The following is a 21,282-nucleotide window of genomic DNA, read 5'->3' as shown; positions in this document are numbered from 1 at the left end:
GCAGAGGTCGTGGCATTTGACTGTATATATAGGCATTTGACCCAGAGTAGTGCCAGTTGACCTGAGTTAGTGGCATTTGACCCAGGGTGGTGGAATTGGACTTGAGTTAGTGGCAAATGTTCCGCAGAGGTAGTGGCAATTTGAGCTAAGGTAATGGCATTTGATCGGATATAGTGGCAGTTGACCTGAAGCAGTGGCATTTGACCCAGGGTGGTGGAATTGGACCTAAGTTAGTGGCAAATGTTCCACAGTAAGAACACTTATATCTATCTTGCGCTTATTCAACTGCACATGTTGCCTCCCTCTCCACAGATCTGACCTGTTACTTGGCCTTCACCTGCTCGGCTCCATGGAGATAGATACGTTTAATGCCACAGTGTGTGAAAATTGAGTTTATATAATCCAATTTAAAGATTTCATTAGATTATTTTAATTGAAATAACCATCGATTTTTCACTTTTCACAGCACTGGGGCCTTCGAAAGCTCTTGGTGATTATTTATTGAAAAACATCTCTGTATTTTGACTGGGCCGTACAGTGTTGTGCTGCGAATGTCGTCCAATCTGAGGTAAACAGCTGCATGTAATAGTGACCCAGAACAGCAGGAGGTTAGCCCTTATGAATAATACACGTACTCAATGGTATTTTCCTGCTATAGGTAAAACTACTACTACTAGGACTACTGTGCATGCATTATGGAGAGGCACGGCTGGTAGCGGCTAAACAAATACGAGTTGACAGAGCTCGCCTCGCAAGGTTAAAGCCCCATCTGCCACTTCTGCCATGAATGAGGTAAAGGTTAAAGTCTGGGTTAAGCTCATGTTATGTTATGTAGTGGTAAAAAAGAGAGAGGAAAAAAACAAAACAAAAAAATCTACTTATGCAATACACAAAGCTGCTATCCTTATGCTTTGTAAAAAGTATAACTAATATGTACAAAAAAGGGTTAAATCATATAAAATATGAAATTAAATATACAAAATTATTAATCTGTTAATCAAAAAAACTAAAACAAAAAGTTGACTAACCCTGTTCTTAATCTTAAAAGAATCATATTTCGCTATTTTCTGATCTGTGTTATAAAGTTTCCTTGCCACAAACAGACTTGGAGTTGTGTTTTGTTTCATTCACAAGCAAAAAACATTACTCAAGCTAAATCAAAGTATCACATGATAAAATCTACTTAAGTAAAAGTATTAAAGTACCTGTTTAAAAGAGTAAAAAGTAAAAGTATTTCTCTATAATTTGAGATCTATAATAAAACTTCAAATTTAGTGACTGATATTGATACAAATTTGCGCATAATTTTGTTCAACAGAAAAAATGATATATATATTTTTCCAAGCTGTTTTTATCTGTACATTTTTCCTTGCTCAGACTATAAATATGTTAAAAAATAAACCCTCAGCTAGGGCTGCTCGATTATGGAAAAAAAAAAAAAAACATTATCAAGATTATTTTGGTCAATATTGAAATCAAGATTATTCAAACGATTATTTTTTTGTTACACGAAACTTTCAAATTGAAAATAAATATAGGCTACAAATAAGAACCTTAGAGAAATTTTGCGATGCAACTAAAATATACTTTGAACATGAAATAAAGCAGAGAAAAACATAAATATCACTATATAGTACATTATATATCCAGCTGTTCTACAATTTCTGCAATTGAAAAATAAAATAAATATACAAAACTCAGATGCATTCTCTCAAATGTAATGAAGCAAAAGTAAAAAAGTATGTGCTATAAAATCTATTTAAGTAATGTACAGATACCAAGTCAAGATTCAAGTCAAGATTACAAAGTGATCATGCACACATGAGAAAAATGATCTTTTTCATCTCTATTTCATCTCTAACAGTTCCAAAACGCAGCACTAGAGTGGAAACAAAAATATAAAATCAAATAAATAAAAACTTGTCAGGTCAAAATTGGAATCGTGAACTTTATATATTAGGATTATGTCTCGTTCTCGTGGACTCAATCTCGTATCTCGTCTTGTTTTGTGGAAATTGGGTCTCGTCCAGTCCTTACTAAGTCCAGTACTTTACTACTTTTACTTCATTCATTTGACCACTGCATGAAGTATAGACCGTCCCTCTTTACCTATTTAGCTCTCAGCAAACTAATAATAGCAGTTAATAGCGCAGTTTGCTCGTATCAGTTAATTAACCAATAGACAAAACCTAAAAAAGGACTAGAATGTGAAATGGCCTCCCGGTGAAACAAACAGATGTGTACTCAGGACTTGGACGAGTTTGAGATCACTGAAACCCACGCCCTGCTCCGGCATTTTCACTTTTAATGACCACGGCGTAGCGGGAGGTCCGTGTGCAGCCCGGAGCCTCTCACTAAAGCTGCCCTGTGCTGTAATTTTTGATTAAGATGTTTCCCTGTGGGTCAATCGGGCTCAGATAGTGGACCCAAGATACTGGCGCTCACATGAAAATCAACACCGTTCTGAATATTGTTAAACTCAGAGGTGGGTGGAGTAACCAAAATTGTAAGAGTAATGTTACTTCAGAATAACATTACTCTAGTAGTACTTAAGTAAATGTATTTGAGAGTAACTTAAAGGGCTCCTATGATGCTCTTTTACGATCTATGTTATAATGTAGTTTCCTCATCACAAACAGACCTGGCGTTGTGTTTTGTTTCATTCACATGTTTAACACACACATCCTGCATATTTAGGCTGAGTTCTTCTCTCAAACTGAAAACTCTGTTCCACCTTGTGATGTCATGCAGTAATACATGAAGTGCTCCATTGTAATACAGTGTTTAAACTCCATGAACCTTCACTAGAATCATTTGGAAGATGTCAGCCCTGGAATTGCCAATCTCCACTGAACGAAAGCTAAAAGGAGCTGTTAACGAGAAGACGAACACTACATGACATCACAAGGTGGAACAGAGCATTTTGAGCCCTGGCTATGTAGACAAGACTAATAATAAAGCATTACTCAAACTGTGTGAATGAAACTTGGCGTAAAAGCATAGGGGTCATCAAACCTTTGTCCGACTCAGCCCCTCTGCCCCACCACTTGAACTGGCCCTATGAGGCAATCTTCAAAAATTGTCTTGACCTACACTACCGTTCAAAAGTTTAGGGTCGCCCAGACAATTTTGTGTTTTCCATGAAAAGTCACACTTTTATTTACCACCATGAGTTGTAAAATGAACAGAAAATGTAGTCCAGACATTGACGACGTTAGAAATAATGATTTGTATTTGAAATAATAGTTTTTTTTCCTTCAAGCTTTCGACAAAGAATCCTCAATTTGCAGCAATTACAGCATTGCAGACCTTTGGCATTCTAGCTGTTAATTTGTTAAGGTAATCTGGAGAAATTTCACCCCACGCTTCAAGAATCACCTCCCACAAGTTGGATTGGCTGGATGGGCACTTCTTGCGTCTGTACGACCAAGCTGCCCACTTCTCTTTCTACTCTGCTTAGAGCCTTTTTGTGCTGTTCTCTGAAGGGAGTAGTGCACACCGCTGTAGGAAATCTTCAGTTTCTTGGCAATTTCTCGCATGGAATAGCCTTCATTTCTAATAACAAGAACAGACTGTTGAGTTTCACATGAAAGTTTTCTTTTTCTGGCCATTTTGAGCGTTTAATTGACCCCACAAATGTGATGCTCCAGATACTCAACCTGCTCAAAGGAAGGTCAGTTTTATAGCTTCTCTAACCAGTTAAACTGCTTTCACCTGTTCTAACATGATGCACAAGGGTTTTCTAATCATCCTTTAGTCTTCTGACACAATGAGCAAACACATTGTACCATTAGAACACTGGAGTGACAGTTGCTGAAAATGGGCCTCTATACACATATGTAAATATTGCATCAAAAACCAGACATTAGCAACTACAATAATCATTTACCACATTAGCAATGTATAGAGTGTATTTCTGATTAGTTTAAAGTTATCTTCATTGAAAAAAACTGTGCTTTTCTTTCAAAAATAAGGACATTTCTAAGTGACCCCAAACTTTTGAACGGTAGTGTATTTTTTAAAATGACTTTTTTGGCAAATAATAACATGTCTGCATCTTGTATTTTGTTGATTTTTTCCATTCAAAAGTGATATTTATATGACGTATGTATATTCATATTTAAATAATTATATGACACATTTACATTTACCGCTGAATTTTCATCACCTGACAAACTTGAGATCAAACAGTGACAGTCAACAGCAGAGTTCTGTAGTGCAGTTAAGGACAGCAAAATGGCGAGTACAAAAAGCTGACAGAGATTACACAGTTTTGAAAGAACAATGGACGACCAGTTATTTGTTTGTTCAGTATAAGAAGCGTGCAGTGTGGAGCTTTCCAAAGAATATAATCTGCGTCGTCAGGATCATACAATTTTGTTATACGACCGACCTGACCCCGACCCCCATCACAGTCAGGAAAGTTTTGAAAAACTTATAACTTATAACATAAGTTAAAGCTCACAAGCTCAGTTTTGTTCAATATGGAATGAGTAACTGAGGCCTGATATATCATTTTAAGTTCAGGTAATTTGAAGAAAAACATTAAAAAATTAAAATAAAAATAGATTCCAATTGCATTCAGAAAGGGCCAGCCCAAATTGATGTGTAAAACTCAAAAGTCAGCGCTACACATATGAATCTGCATGAGCCAGGTGAACAAACTGCAGCTGTTCAATATAATATACTGTGGATTTAACTTTATTAATATTATTTACTTACAGCTTTCAATCTCCAGTGTGCAGTTCTGCTCGTCCAGTGGGTACCTCCTGAGGTCCATCATGCAGGCAGCAGTGGTGGTGATTCTGGAAAAGAAAAGACAAAAGCAAGGTGAGTTTCACAATAACATCACAAGCCAAATGTTTCATGTTTTTAGAGAGGAGGCACAGGACTTCAGCTTTATGGATCAGGTATAAAAACACCTACCAAGGAATGTTTGATACTTTACCCATTTATACATTCTAGCAATTATAACTGTTTTTTAAAAAATGTACACAACCCTTACTGATCATGCACTGAAAAAAATGTCCAAGAGGGGTTGTTCAAATTGCAAAAACAAATTTGACAACAATAACATGACTTTTTTACATTTCTCTGTCCAGCATGTTTAAATCTTACAAAGGTCACTTGATTGTGGCCGATGTTAGACCTGCATGTTTTAATCAGACTGAGGAAGCATGACTTTATTATAATTTCTGGTGAGGCTCCTCCCTCTGGAATTGTCCTCCTCAATTTTTTGGAGGGAAAATTTCAAATGCAGCAGGACACAGGACAGTTACAGGAGCAGAGGACACAGTGTGGAGCAGGAGGATTATGAGACCTGATCTGGAGGTGAGACTTTTTAAAGATTTTATATGTTTCTCCAGCCTAGAATGTCGTTATTGTTAAAACACGTTTGTGGTGTTTTATTTGAAATTAGAGTTAATGTAAGGACTCCTTGAAACAAATTCTATTTGACTGTCCATCTACAAGAGTGTGACAGTTGTACTCAGATTTGAATGTGTTTTTTCCAGAGTCGTCTACAAACACAGAGTGACGTCCAGAGCTCTGCTGGAGCTGTGGGGAAGTTCATGAACGTTAGGAAGATGTTTGAGAACCAACAAAACACAGAGCACACGTGAACAAAGTAAGTAAACCAACTAAAATGATTTTAAACAAATTTTTCAAAATGAACTTCCTATTAAAACAGTTATCGTGTTTCTACAGGGTGATGTGACACTTGGAGACTTTATACCAGATGCCCTCCCTGTTACTGCGTTTAGAGGAAGAAAAGCAGCACATGGGGAGTTTTGTTTCTGCAGATACACTTCTAATGTTCTTGTGATTCTGTTCTGGTCCATTATAGGTACTTTGAATGTATTTAAACATGTACAACAGAGTAGATCATCAGAATGTGATCATCATGTGTTATTTCTGTGTCCACAGGCAGAGACCAGAGCGTCTTTACTGTAATAAATCTTCACACTGTCCAGCTCCAAACTGTGTGTCTCTGTACTTGTGCTCTCTGTGTGTTTGATTCTGTTGAAGACAATACAGAACTGTGAAAAACTAAAGACTGTTTTTGTATTATTTTACAGTATTAGATCAATTAAATTCAATTATACATACTTATACATTTCACGATAAGGTAACATAAGATAAATATGCATATTCAGTATGATTTGATCAAATTTCATCAACATGAAAAAGTGATGTTCATGTTCTGAGAAAAATATGTATAGAGAGGATCAAAATAAGCTCAGAGCCTAAACATAATTTTATTGCGTGCAACCGCTTTCCATAACTTTTTTACGCAAATCCAGCGACCTTTTTTTTCAGTGTGGTTTGCAAGGGCGTTACCTGCATACAGAGTACACATACAGATTTTTCTCAATATACGTATGTGACCATGCCTCATGTGAAAGCACAAAAACTCCACAATTCACAAACTTCGCTGTAGAGGCTGCACTAGCACTGATTCATGATACGGTGCGTGCAGGAGGCGGAGCTTCCTTCAACACTACGATGTGAGAATAACCGAAATGTTGTGATATCATATCGTCAAAAGTCTCACAATAATTTTGTGGGCTGTCACAATATATCGAGTTAGAAGTTCCTTTGCTTAAATGTATGTTTGTTTGTTTTTAATAGTTGCAACGGCTTATAAACATAGAGAACTACATATCCCATGGTTCATTTCACTGCAGACAACATGAAGGAATATGTTTTTACTTGAATTCTTGGGATCATGATGGAAATAATTCACACCAAAGACTTTTAAAAACAAAAATGTGTCCTGTCTACAATTATATCAGCCTCTCCAAAATATCGCAATAAGTATCATATCGTGAGATGCATATCGTGATAATATTGTACCGTGAGATTTGGATATCGTTACATTCCCAGTCAGCACTGTCACTCCTGAATGGCTCTTTGTTTACTACGTTTACTTACACACAGTCGGAGTTTCAAATATGGATCTCAGCTCTAAATTCGCCCCTATAATTTCCGGCCTCGCTGAGCTTCATTTGACTGGAGCTGAACACACTCCCTCAGTCCAGCTCTTTGTACAGTCGATGCCAGAGATGGGTAAAAACGAAATGAACCGCTGAAAACTTGACCGTCAGTTGTAGACTTAGCTTCACGCGGCCCTGTTTCAACATTTGGACGGGGGACGCTGAGGCCTGTAGTGGGATTACAGGGCCAAACTAATCCTGCCACTGCCCTTCCACTTTTTACATTGTTTGGCTAATCCTTTGAGTCCACTTTAGACCTCCACCTGAAAAAGGACAGGCTCAGTACAAAGGCAATACAGGACAGCCATGTGCAACGACGGTGAACAGGGCGGTTTACAATTAGTACAAAACGAATACTACACCGTGTTGTATAAAAGATTGTCTTTGTCATGTTTATCTTAGCTACGTAAAGGAAACTAAACAAAAAAAGTGTTTATTTTCTCTTCTCTCTGCTGGTTTGATGGACAGTGCTTTACTCATGAGAATAAGAAAGAAAACATAGCATCTCTAAAAGGTCTCTAAAGGTGCATTGTGTAACCTTTCTGGAGGGTTCGTCACCTGCTTGTTTCTATGGATACATCATTGCTCAGCCTGGGATGTTCCACGGTGTAACATTAAACAGCTCTACCTTACATTTATTCAATCACAGGCAGGTTCATTAGTTTCAAAAATACCTAAAAAACAAATAAACACAACAGGCATTCTGACTATGAGCGGGGTCGCCTCTCCGCAGATCTGACCTGTAACTTGGTCTGGTTTGTTCTCCATGAAGATAGAAAGGTTTAATATGGAACTATGAAACTGTCCATCCACAGGAAAAGTTACACAACGCAACTTAAAAAAAAGGTATTTGCTGTAAATATGCAAGCATCTTTTAAAGAGGAAGTGTTATGCAAATTTTACCATGTTATTAATTCAATCAATCAAACTTTATTTATAGAGCGCTTTTCATACAAAAAATTAAACACAAAGCGCTTATGTTATAATGTTTGCTCATCAAAAACACGCCTGAAGTGGTTTTATATGTCATCCATGTATGTCTGAGTAATTTAGCGATCTTTCCCGTGCACTAGGGCCACAAACTTACATAACCAGGAACTGCAGCGGTCATGTCATTTTTTTAAGATCAGGGTGCAAAACAATATACTACAACTTCACAAACCTGACGCGATGTGCAGTAGTTTCTTTAGTGAGGTGTACGCTGATTGTGTTGTGATAGTGCTCTGAAGGGGGAGTGACTAGGAAGGAGAGGAGACTCAAAGCATTAAAAAAGGAAACCGAAACTAATTCATCATTGCAATATGTTGTTTTTGGCAAATATATACATTTTCAAAACAATAAAAGGTAACGCATCTAAATATGTTTTGTGTTCATTAATGCCCAATAGAAGTGTAACACCTCCTCTGTAAAGGTGCACTGTGTAACTTTCTGGTTCGGGGTCAGTCATTTGCTTGTTTCTATGGATATATCATTGCTCAGCCTGGAATGTTCCCCAGAATAACATTAAACAGCTCTACTGTATGTGCTTGTATAACGTATTGTACGTGTAAGTGTTTTGTAGTTTTTCCAAAAACAAACAAACAAAACATAGAAGGAAACAGAAATTATGTAAAGGGGCCCAGTCAAGCAGAAGTAAACAGCAAGGCCAAAAATTCAAGTTAATGCATCTGATATAAAAATGTATTCAACAGATACATATGTACTCTAGTTTATGAAACTGTTTACCTTTTTTCTGTACCATTTTTGGTTCTAAAGTTACATACGTTTTAAACAGACCATGTATGAAACATGGAACAAAAATTATTTCCCAAATTTCAAAGACCTGCAAAATCATGTAAATAAATGGATGTATTTCATCATATCTTGTGTTATTCCATCTTTGAAGTGTTGATGAAGGTACATAATTTTTCAAAAAAAATGTATTTAAAATGAAAAAAATTTACTTGGAAGGACTGACATATTTTATAGAAATAGTTTCCTTTCATTTTGAAGTAATATTAAAGTATTCAGAAGAAAAAAGCGACAAATTATGCAAAATCATGCACCTTCTAATTATGCTTGTACAATTTTCCCTCCGTTACCATGACCTTTCTTAATAAAAAATGTCATTACTCAAAAAGTAAGAGGTTTTTCATCCTAATCTTGTACCATATGGTAGAAAACTATATGAAGCAAATATTCAAACCAGTTTGTTAAGGATATGTAAGTGAGAACCGCTAGTTATCACTGTTTGTATTTATTGCCCAAAAAGTGCTGCATATTTCATTCCCTCCGTTCCCGAGATGAGTTTTTTAATTTTTTGTCAACAACTTGAAAGAATATCACAGGTTTAACTTGACCCTGTTGGAGTGTAACTCTTTCCTACATTCTAATACTTTACTTATTTCAATAGTCCCTCTAGTTTCTGAATAAGAGACATTTGAATGTAAAAAATCTGCCCCTGTTTCCCTCTGTTACCACTTGACTGGACCCAAATGCAAATTTGATTTGACAGCCCTAAAATGTAAATACAAACATGCAAACACTGCATTGAGAAAATCTGTACTACACACAACCCCCCAACCTTTTTTTTTTTTTTTTTTTTGCCCTTCTCTCTGTGTATGTGCGTTTGTCTTATATTTTGTTATGTCTGCTTTATTATTGGTGTGCTGGGTGTCCCTCGAAAATGACAAATTATTAAAAAACAACAACAACAAAAACAGCTCTACTTGAAATATATTCAATTAGGTGGTTTCATAACGCAAAAGTACACAGAAAAACAGGCATTCTGACTGTGAGCGGGGTCACCTCTCCACAGAGCTGACCTGTAATGTGGTCTAGTTTGGTCTCCTTGAAGATAGATGTAAGGTTTAATACACTAATGTGAGTCATTCTAGACAAAAACAATAATATCTCCATGGAGAAAAGCATCTGAGAGACCCTCCACCAGAAAATTAACACCTAGCATCTTTAAATTATGAAATGAAAAGAGGGCCCTGTCTGGCGTTTGCTGGCTTTAGTTTTAATATAAGTTATCGTTGTCAGCCTTAACATAATGCAATAACACCGGCTTCTCTAGACACCGATGAAGTTTAATAGGCTCGGATATATGACACACTTAAACGAGGCAGTGATGGAGCTCTTTCAGCACGGCCCCAGCCAGACGAGAGTTTACTAAAGGGACCATCAATGTAGTTAACTCTGCTATCCACCTATTTACACTGACACTTTTAATAAAAAAATTTTAAAAAGCCAAAAAGGTGACACTACTGAGCAGAGTTACACATCAGGTCTGTGAAAAGACGACCCTGCTTGTGTTTTCTTAAAATAAAAACAAGTGTAACTGAATAAATGTAAGAGCAATATGTTTAATGCTACTGTGGAACATTTCACTTAAGGGTCAGTCCTTATCAAATCAGCCGTTTTCAAGGAATCTCCCCTAAGAGCCAAATCAGATTTGACTGAAAAAATTTCAAAAAATTTCTAAAATCACCAAATGAAAGAATCTCAAATAATCTCCAATTGTCTTCCCGTATAACAAGCAAATAGTGTTTAAGGCTATTAAAGATAATTGAACCTTTCTAGCAGGTGGAAAAGTACCTAAGCTCCATCAAAAATGACCCGTAAGAGCTCATTTTCAAAAATTCCATTTGAAATGAAGGAAGTTAATAGCAGATGTTTTTATTACTTTAAACTAATCAGAATATGCCAAAGTTTCTCTGGTAAAAATTTCTCTTCACCATCCACATGAAAGCTCAGAAAAGTGTGGGATTGTTGTCAGAAATGGTCATTCTCTCAAATATTCAGGTTCAATAGTTAGTTTGTAAATATCTGCTTGGAGTAAATAGATCTTGGACCTCAAAAACTGAAAATGGTCAAATATCTTAATAAAGATATCTTAATAAAGATACCCAATCCCCAAGATACAGATTCAGATGATCAAGAATCCACAATAATACAAATTTTCTGCTTCCTAATTCTATTTTTTATGAAGGTATGGTCTCTCAAATATGTTTATAAATTAAGGCTTCCGAAAAAGTGAACATGATCCCAAAATTTCAATGGGCCATAACTCAGGAACGACTGAAGGGATTGAGCTAAAATTTCAGATTCTTTCATTTGGTGATTTTAGAACATTTTTAGAAAATTTTTTCAGCCAAATCTGAGATGGCCCATAGAGGAGGGCAGCTGATTTCATATGGACTAACCCTAAAGTAAATTTTACAGTGGACACTTTTACTTTTACTTCACTACATTTTCATGTACAAAGTACATAAATGCCCCTTACTCGTGTTTTATGTATCTGTACTTTGCTTAGGTCCATTTTATAGTAGATACTTTTTACTTTTACTTCATTACATTTGAGAGCATGTATCTGTACTTTCTCCTCCACAACATTTTAGATCGGGACTGAAAAGTCAAAAGCTTTTCTTCATGGTTTTAGACCTGCTGAAATGGCTGAGACTTATTTTTAGTACATTTAATTTGAGTTTCTGTCCCAGCTCACTACACCAAATGGAGCAGGGTTTATAAGATTTATCTTCTTCCTGTTCCTTTTGTTCATGCAGCAAAGACAAGGCAAATAATCATAGAAATATGAATGTATTTATGTTCATTTTCAGATTTTTTGTTGTTGTTCTGTTTAAGTCGATGTCAACAAAATAATAGCATGATCAATAAATAAATAAATAAAAACACACACACAAAAAAGGTTAGGGGAAAAAAAGAACTCAATTGAATCACTCAAAATCACAAAATTTCATCCATTAATTGTTCTAAAAATTTCTGCAAACAACCTTTTAATACTACTTTTAATACATACATGAGTATATTTTAAAACACTTACTTTAAAGGGCCCATCTCATGCAAAATAACTCTTTTCACATTGTATCTTGTGCACATAAACAAGAACTATTTGTGTTTTGGAACATCCATTACACAATAGTTATGAAATCTTACTGATTTCTTGGAGACAGTCACAGACCAGGAACTATGAAAGACCGACTATTGCTCATCCCCCCCCCCGTCCTGAGAAAGCACAGGCTCCGCCCTCTAAACATGACGTAGGCTCTGAGTGAGCCGCCCTTCCTCCGCCCATCTCAGGGATGGAGGGGGAGACAGGCGTGCACCCTGATAGTGGTAGGAATAAACTTTTATTCATCATGGCGATACAGCGCGTTCAGCATGTGTTGGACCTGGAATCGGACGAGGACTTTGAAGTGCACGAAGCTCAAACACCGCGACGACATCAACTGAACATTACTGATTGGTAAAGTATTAATAAACACTCGTAGATAAACTTATTATATCGTGTTCACTGCAGTATAGAACAATGAGCTTATGCTGTCGCTTTTGTTTAGGTGTTCATGTGAGAATTGTCAGCCGATGCAGGTTGGAAGCGGGGCGGAGGCAGTGGAGTGGTACATAACGCTTTCTGCTACGTCAAACGCGTCATAGGTGTATCTGCCACATCATCGTTGTAGCAGCTTTAGTTCGTTGTCACGTGGGAGGGTGGCAGAAATATGCTGCAATTTGTTTAAAAAACGGCAAATCAATCTAAAAAAAACACTTCAGCGACATATACAAGGCCCACACATCACTCTTAGAAGGTAGAAAGCTCTGAAAAGTTGATTTTGCATGAGATGGGCCCTTTAATACTTTCACATTGTGCATTGTGTAACTTTTCTGATGGAGAGTCTGTCAAATGCTTGTCTCCATGGAGATGTTATTGCTTACTCTGGAATGTTACAAAGTATGGCATTACACCTTTCTATCTTCATGGAGACCAAACCAGACTAAGTTACAGGTCAGATCTGTGAAGAGGCGACCCTGTTCACAGTCACAATGTCTGTTTTTCTAGGTATTTTGAACCAGTAAAACTCCTATAATTGAATAAATTTAAAGTTGTTTAATGTCACACTGTGGAACATTCCAGGCAGAGCAATCACATATCCATAGAAACAAGCAGGTGCACCTTTAAGTCGATTTTTTTTAATCACGTGATACTTGAGTAACTTCTTGCCTTTGTATTTGTACTTTTATTTAAGTAACAAAATTGAGTATTTCACCACTGAATATGAGCCTTTTTTTTTTTTTTTTTCTGGTTCCATACATTGGGTCAGATGAAGCCTGAGTGCGCACTAAAAAAACAAAAAAAACAAGAGAAACCTACTTTGAATAATTAAATGTGTGGTCCAGCGGGTGATTTGCTCTGAAATGACCCTCTCTGACAGCGGACGGTTTCTGGGAAAACTGCAAAAACAACCTGATTACTAAAATAATGACTCACAAAGAGCTCTGACTACAACAAGACATGTCATTTTACAGAATGGTTCCAAATGACGGCGGATTTCACGGAATCGTTTTGTATACACCGGGCACGGATGTATTCAAGTTAATGACGCCACTTTGGGTCAGTGTTTCTCCAAATGAGGTTCAGGTACCGCAGTTAGAGCTCACAGGTAATGAACTGAAGTCTAGGTGCAGGTCCTGGTTTAAAGGTGCACTGTATAACTTTTTGGCTGGGAGTTTCTCACCTGCTTGTACCTATGGATATGTCATTGCTTTGCCTGGAATGTTCCACAGTGTACTTTACATTTATTAAGTTAGAGGTGGTTTTATAGCTCAAAAATGAAAGTGAAAAAATGCATAACACCCTACCCCTAACACTCAGATGGCCGATGCCCAAAAACGTTTAAAACATTTTTAAAATATCATTTCGTCAGATATTTTTCTATCTCATATATTTCTAAAATATCTGACGAATGTTTTTTTTGCTGAAACTTTATTAATTTAATTTTTTTTTTTAAAGCTTTTGGACATCAGTCATCTGAGTGTGCGATGCATTTTTTTTTTCACTTTTATTTTGCTGTTTCTTGCATTTGCACCTCTACAAGAACTTTGGTGTGCATTTTTGTGTTTCATTTGATAGCTCAAAAATACCCAGAAAAACAGGTATTCTGACTGTGAGCGGGGTCACTTCTCCACAGATCTGACCTGTAACTTGGTCTGGTTTGGACTCCATGAAGATTGAAAAATGGAATACCATGCTGTGAAACATTCTAGACAAAGCAATATCATCTTGTTGAAGAAAAGCATTTGACAGACTCTCCACTAGAAAAGTGAAGACCTTGTCCTGCGTCAGTTTAAGTTTATTTTAAAGAAGACATATTGTGTTTCTACGTTTGTAATCTACAGCACAGATTAATCCTAAAATTGACTTCATAAAAGAAACAAGCCGGCTGATTTCACCTCATCACAACAGAGAATCGGCAACTCCGATGCATTGGCACCAGAATGAAGTAAGTACATAGCAGTGGGTGTTTGCCAATGTTGGTGGTGAAAATGAGGGTTGATCAGCAGTATGGCCATTTGAAAATAAGTCATTAAACTCAAACTCAACTCAAACATGCCTGAATCGCTCCAAAAACAGCTTTCAGAGGGTAAATGAGAAAGGGGAAACGACAAGGTTTAAAGCTCTGAAGTCAGTTTTTCATTATAGTTCTTTCCACCTTCAAGGCTCTCAAAGTACTTTACAACAACGAACCACTCACCCATTCACACACACACCCATACAACGGTGTACACAGACACTGGGGGCGGGAGGGCTAAGTGTCTTGCCCAAAGACACAACGAGAGCATTCATCTATCTGAGCTAGAATCGCACCCCTAACCTGTGGGTCAGTGGATCCAATCGCTCAACCCATGATGTTTATGTCGAGAGCAGGATTCGAACCGCCAACCTTCAGATCAGTGGACAAACACTCTACCAGTAATGGTTTACCACTACCTGCTTACGTAAAATTGCAATTATTTCATTTAGATATATATTCGCACATCAAAAAATATTTTAAAAAAGTCAAATCGACAAGTCAATTTCAAGAAAATTCCATTAAAAAGTTATTTTCCTATTCAAGTTCATGAGTAAAATTCTACCAGCAGAACATGACTGCTCAAATGAATGTCTGTTCCTATAACTGGCATCAGCTGCAAAGTATTAATGAAGTATACTAAAATTTGAAATATCATCCCCGTGCTATCAACATTCCCTGGGGGTGTGAAGCTAATGGAAAGCACTGCTCTGTCAGACGCTCTGTTACTCAAGTTGGACCAGAAAGAGCTGAGTTAATTGGAACAGATGAGCTCATTTGTGCGGTTAAACAAGACTCTCTCATGTCAAATTCCAATCACAAGCCACACCTTGTTGTTGAAACACCGAAACAGGACCATGGACGCTCGAATAGACCTTTTTCACAATGACTGGAAGTGTCGTGATGTACGGTAAATGTCACTTCTGGTTAATGCTTTCCTATGGCAAAATATCTGTGGAAATGTCTCGCGTATTTCCCACCAGCTTCGTAAATCTGCCCCATCACCAAATCTTCATCCAACAAGGTCCACAAAGGATAAACATTCAAACATGAAGAATTTATCTACAACTATCAAGGTAAGAAAGACGAAAATGTAAAGGCGAACAGCGACTAGCGTTACTGAACTACTGAGCAAAACTATGTCCCTTGTGGACCTTGTTGGATGAAGATTTGGTGATGGGGCAGATTTATGAAGCCGGTGGAAAATAAAAGACATTTCCAGACATGGTGCCATAGAAAAGCATTAACCAGAAGTCCCGCAAACCTACAGCGGGACACTTCCGGCCATTGTGAAAAAGGTCTATAGGCTCCTGAAAATGTGCTGTTTAAATCCATTTTGTTTGGGTTTTTTTTCTTGAATTTTCATCTTCTATCTTAAACTTTTTTGTTTGTGTTCTGACAATAGAGATACATGTAGAACACCCCCAACATGATATCACTACCGGTGTTGGGAGTAACGATTTATAAATGTAACTAATTACTGTAATGCATTGCTTTTTGCTGTAACACAGTAATGTAAGGGATTACAGGGGAAAATGGTAATATTTTATTCGGTACAAATGTCGGTAACGCACTTTACAATGCTTTTTTAACCTGGATTGAAGTGGTGGGTTTTTTGTTTTTCTTCTTACAGATTTGCTAAAATCACCGCTATATCAGCAGCGATGAAACGCCAACGTTACAGTTCAGAGTGTCGGGACGAGCCAGAGAGGTGCGCCAGCGTAGACCATCAGGTGACCGCAGTCGAAAGACCAGCACAGAACTCCACGCCCCATGGGGCTAATCGCAGCCGACGCCCGATCACGCTTTGCACCCTGCTCCACGGGCTCGGGGTTCACTCAGGGGCGGTCCTAGATTCCAAGCCCTGGTTTTGTCCTGGTTTAGACCTGGTTTAGTCCAAGTTTAGCGCTGGTTCAGTTCTGGGTTTAGACCTGGTTCAGTCCTTGATTTGATCAGGTTTATTCCTGGTTTTAGTCCTGGTTTAGACCTGTTGTAGACGTGGTTTAGACCTGGTTTAGTCCTAGCTCAGTTCTGGTTTAGACCTGGTTAAGTCCTTGTTCAGTCCTCCTGGTTCAGTTCTGGTTTAGACATCTTCGCTCGCTGATTGTTATTTGATGATCAGCGACAGTTATTTTGGAGAGAGTCATTTAAAATGCTGCAATAGTCATGCAATGCCTTACATTTTAAATACAGTAATATTGTAATGTAACAAATGACTTTGAAATGACAGTAAGTAATGACTTAATAGACTTGTTTTGACTCTTAACATTTGTAAGCCTCTGAATTTGTTTTTCCTTGGCCCACATCTGAATTGGAGGACTTGGCTTGGACGGGGCGAGCAGTGTTGCATGCTGGGTAATCGTCTGCACACCTGAACACATAGATAGTTCAGTGCCAGAAGAGGCTCGTCTTGAGTCTGGTCCACGGCGGGGATAATCACCAGCGCGGCCCTGTTCACCTTCTCAACCCGCTGTCTTAAGCATCTCCATCTGCTAAGGCCTCTGTCTGGGCTGGGAAATCCAAATGTGAAATCGCTGCTGCATCAACGGATAACGAGAGCTTCTAACATCGTGATCCAGTTATATTAAAATAAAGCTGTACACTAAGGCTGAAGGATTTGGAAAAAAAAAAAAAAGACTGTAATTGTGATTTTTCTAACAAGTACTGCATTTGATTCATGTTTTAATAGGATTCTGTTCAAAGATGTTCTCATTTTAAAGGTGCATTGTGTAACTTTTTTCATGGAGATGTTATCGCTTTCTTCATGGAGACCAAACCGGACCAAGCTACAGGTCAGATCTGTGGAGAGGCGACCCTGTTCACACTGTTTTTGAGCCATAAAACCACCTATAGCTGAATAAATGTTAGGCAGAGCTGTTTAATGTCATACTTTGGAATATTTCAGGCAAAGCAACAACATATCCATAGAAACAAGAAGGTGATGGACCCTCCAAGAGAAAAGTTACACAATGAACCTTTAAACATGCCTGAAAGAACTGACAAAAAGACTGAAATATGAACACAGACTAACACAAGAATCACATTTTAGAACATGTTTATGCAGAATTAAATGAGAAGTTAGCAGTTTTTATAAGATAAGATAACATATGCCTTTATTAGTCCCACAGTGGGGAAATTCCAGTGTTGCAATGCGCAGTTCAAGAACAGCAGGAAAAAGGTAACATGCAATAAAACAGATAATAAATAATACAGAATAAATTATGCAGAATAAGCTAAGAATTTTTGTTTGTGAAAAAAAAAATGTGATTTTGATCCGAAATGCTTCTGTTTTTAGTACATTCATTATTTTATCTTGCAATACAGAGCAATTACACCATTAAATTAAATAACATAAGAACACATGAGATCAGAGAGAGCGGCTCTAACTTTAATAGTACATTTCTGGAATGTTTCATGGTGTGGCATTAAATTTAACTTAACACTTAACACTCTCTCCATGCTTGTTTTAAAAGGTCATATTACACTATTTTCTGATCAGTGTTATAATGTTGTTTCTTCATCACAAACAGACCTGGAGTTGTGTTTTGTTTCATTCACACATGTTCAACACACAAATCCTGTGTATTTAGGCTGAGTTCTTCTCTCAAACTGAAAACACTCTGTTCCACCTTGTGATGTCATGTGATAATACTTGTTTTTAAACTCCATACACCTTCACTAGAATCATTTGGATATTTTCATCCCTGGAATTGCCAATCTCCGGTGAACAAAAGGTAAAAGGTACCAGTTAACTTTAAAACTACCGCTTCATGACATCACAAGGTGGAACAGAGCATTTTGAGCTTTGGAAATGTAGACAGACTAATAATAAAGGGTGACTCAAACGTGTCAGTGAAACAAGCACAGCATGACTCAGTAAAAGACTTTATAGAGTGTTCCCGGGCAATAAAAAGATCCTGGATAGATAATTTCCCAAATGCCATACAGTCGTAGCTTGATTCATCAGTCAGTTTCACTTTGTGGAAACCGTCTGACCTCGCAGCATTAGGATTCGTTCGCTCGAAGATAGGCAGGTACTTTATTTATTGAACCAATCACTGCTATTTGGTCGTGATGTATGTAACGTGCCAAATCCTGTAGGAAGAAGGGCAATAACGTCTTTCGCCTTGATAAAATTCACCAAACATTCTCTTTGTTCCGTCTTTAAATCCTTGATCTCGGGAATCTTTGCAAACACAGAATGTCTGTATTCGTCTACATCCATTTCGACTGCTTTGTTTACTGTTGTGCTGTTCCACAAAAGGAACCCAGACAGGAGCTTGAGTTTGACGTCATGGCTTCACAGTTCTTCACTGATTGGCCAGTGCACGGTCTACAACTTCTGGGGTTCTTGCAAACCGTCTAGTGCCGGGATGTCAAATTCAAATTCACAGAGGGACAAAAGTAAAAGTGGGCCAAACTAAATATTTATATACTGAAAAATTTCAAATAACATCTGCAAGTTTTCTCTTCTTTGAGATATGTAATGTTAAACTTTTTCTTATTCAAATAAATGTAAATGCTTAAACATTGAATCCAGAACAAGCATAATACAAAAAAATAACAAAACTGTACATGTCTTAATGTCTCTATATTCTATCTGTAGCCGGCGGGTCAGCTCTAATACATATTTGATATGATCTTGTGGGCCAAATATAATTATGTCGTGGGCCAAATTTGGCTCCCGGGCCTGAGTTTGACATGTCTGATCTAGTGTATTTTGATTCCTGACCTAGTTACTGGAGAGAAATGAAACTGAGTGGAGGCACTAGGTGGCACCAGCCTGGGTAACACAGTAGAACATTTCAGACAAAGTATGATTTCCCCATGGACACAAGACAAAAGTTACATAATGCACCTTTAACTGGATACACAGAAGGAAACTTTCCTCTCTGTTTTAGCATACATCAGTTCTACAGCTCATTTTCAGCCTGAGAATAGTGAAAGCGTGACCATGTGACGGAGGTGATATGAGTGTGACATGACAGTCCTGAATATAGCTTCTTCAGTGTAAATCTCTGTGAACAAGCTTGTTTGCTGCTCACTGACTTTTTATTTGTGAACGCTGCCAACTCCAGAACAGGGCTGCACCGTTTGGGAGAAAAGATCTAATTTTGTCTGACAGGCATTGTGATTGTGATTACATTTGTGTTTTAATAATAGGATTATGTTCAAAGTTCACATTTTGCGGAGAATTGACAAAAAGACACAATACAATGGATACAATGAAGACGGAGCAGAATCACTTTTCAGTCATTTTTAGGTGCTTGTACAAATCTGCACTACAGGGTTAGCAGGTTTTACATAGAATAAGACAAGAGATTTTTTTGTTCAGGAAGGAAATTATGGAACTTAAGGCGAAACACTACAAAACTGTCCTCTCCGCACCAAAACATGTGTAAATATTTAATTTAATCAACGTGTGTCTATAGAATTGTATGGGATATTGTAATTTCAAAGGCTGTTTTCTCAAAATGCATTTTCTCCCATAAAGATCAGCCCTTAAAGCAGCTCCTACATTCCTCAAATCTTCCAGTCTTGTATTTAAAAGATTTTGATGAAACATACATAAGGACTTTTTGAAATTTAATTCCAAGTCTGATTTATTAAAGTTTTAACTTAAAAAAAAAAAAAAAAAAACTACAGAATTTTTGAATTTTTAGGCGAATACTAAATAAAATATCCCAAATCCCCTCATGCTTCTATTTTAAATGTCCCCATAATTGAACATTTTTACATGAATTCATGTTTTCTTACATTTACATAAGTAAACCATAGAAGAAGATTCAAAGTGATATCTCCAAATTTAAGATGTTTTCCTATTCACCTGCAGTCTTGCTTTAAAACAATTCAGTCAAATTGTAACTGAATGAACTGAAAACAGTAATTATTGAAAATGTATGATATTGTTGACTTACGTATCCTCAAAGTATAACGCAAAGTGCCACGTATTACCTGTAAATACTTAAAGACTGAGAATGAGATGAGAATACATAGAAGAATAAAAATGAATGCACATGTTTAAAAAAAAAAAAAAAAAAGGAGGGAAAGGAACTCATTTATGGAATAGTCTTGACAAAGATATAAATGAATCAAGTACGGTGATGGCATTAAAAAAAACTAAAAAAAATCCACTGCAATGTGTATGCATGAAAAAGAAGTTCTTGTGCATAAAAGTGATGATCTCAGGTTGCATTTGATTAATAATTGTGACTGAAATGAAATGTATTGATGAAATGTTGTAAAATAACTCTCAGTGTTGCTGTATTGTCTGGAAAAGGGAAAAGAAGACAGATAACATAAGATGACTCTTCTTTCTGTTTCTTTTCATTCATTTCTTGTGTGTTTGATGTTAGGACACTGTTAATGTCTTTTTATATTTTATGAAACCAATAAAAACATAATAAAAACTGTGATTTTGATTGGCTCATGATTAATCTTGTAGCCCCAGACTCTCAATCTGCCCGATGACTTCACTGCCCTCAGCCAAATTTACACCAAACTACCTCGGAGATCTCTTATGGTTATGGCCACATTGACCTTCGCTCCCTGTTTTGGATTGTGTCATTAACCTTTTTCTGCGGGCTGCTTGTACACATCCAACAACAACTCCCATCCTGTATAATGCATCATCCAGGCTTTTATAGAAAGTTAATGTGGTCCCATATGTCACGTTTGACTTCTTGGAATATTATAAAGGTGACGGAAAACCTTTACACTTTATAATAACTCTACCTAAATATCCTTATAAAGCATGAAGGAAGACTTTAAACCAGGGGTGCCCAATACGTTGATCTCGATCTACCAGTCGATCGCCAAGGTCGTGTGGGTAGATCTCTGTGTTTTAGTACCCGTCTCGGACTCGCGTTTGGACTCGGTCTTGTCTCTCACTCAAGGTCTGACACTCAACAAGTGCGATCATATTTCATTACAGGCCG

At 37.2% G+C, this 21,282-nt stretch overlaps 1 protein-coding gene across 1 annotated transcript in view; it reads right to left on the bottom strand.

Annotated features, from left to right (window-relative positions):
• The window catches only part of LOC110172779 (gamma-aminobutyric acid receptor subunit beta-2-like), a 188,554-nt gene that overhangs the window by 48,275 nt on the left and 118,997 nt on the right, over positions 1 to 21,282 (bottom strand). The window contains exon 5 of the mRNA XM_055148663.1: positions 4,723 to 4,805. Within this exon, the coding sequence (XP_055004638.1) occupies positions 4,723 to 4,805 (83 nt within the window). The remainder of the gene's footprint in view (positions 1 to 4,722; positions 4,806 to 21,282) is intronic.

The sequence above is a fragment of the Boleophthalmus pectinirostris genome, unplaced genomic scaffold, assembly GCF_026225935.1.
Source record: "Boleophthalmus pectinirostris isolate CB_2022bp ecotype Guang Dong unplaced genomic scaffold, ASM2622593v1 HiC_scaffold_12, whole genome shotgun sequence".
Lineage (NCBI taxonomy): Eukaryota > Metazoa > Chordata > Actinopteri > Gobiiformes > Gobiidae > Boleophthalmus > Boleophthalmus pectinirostris.
Note: the sequence above shows the minus strand (reverse complement) of the source record. Positions and strands in the feature narration are given on the sequence as shown.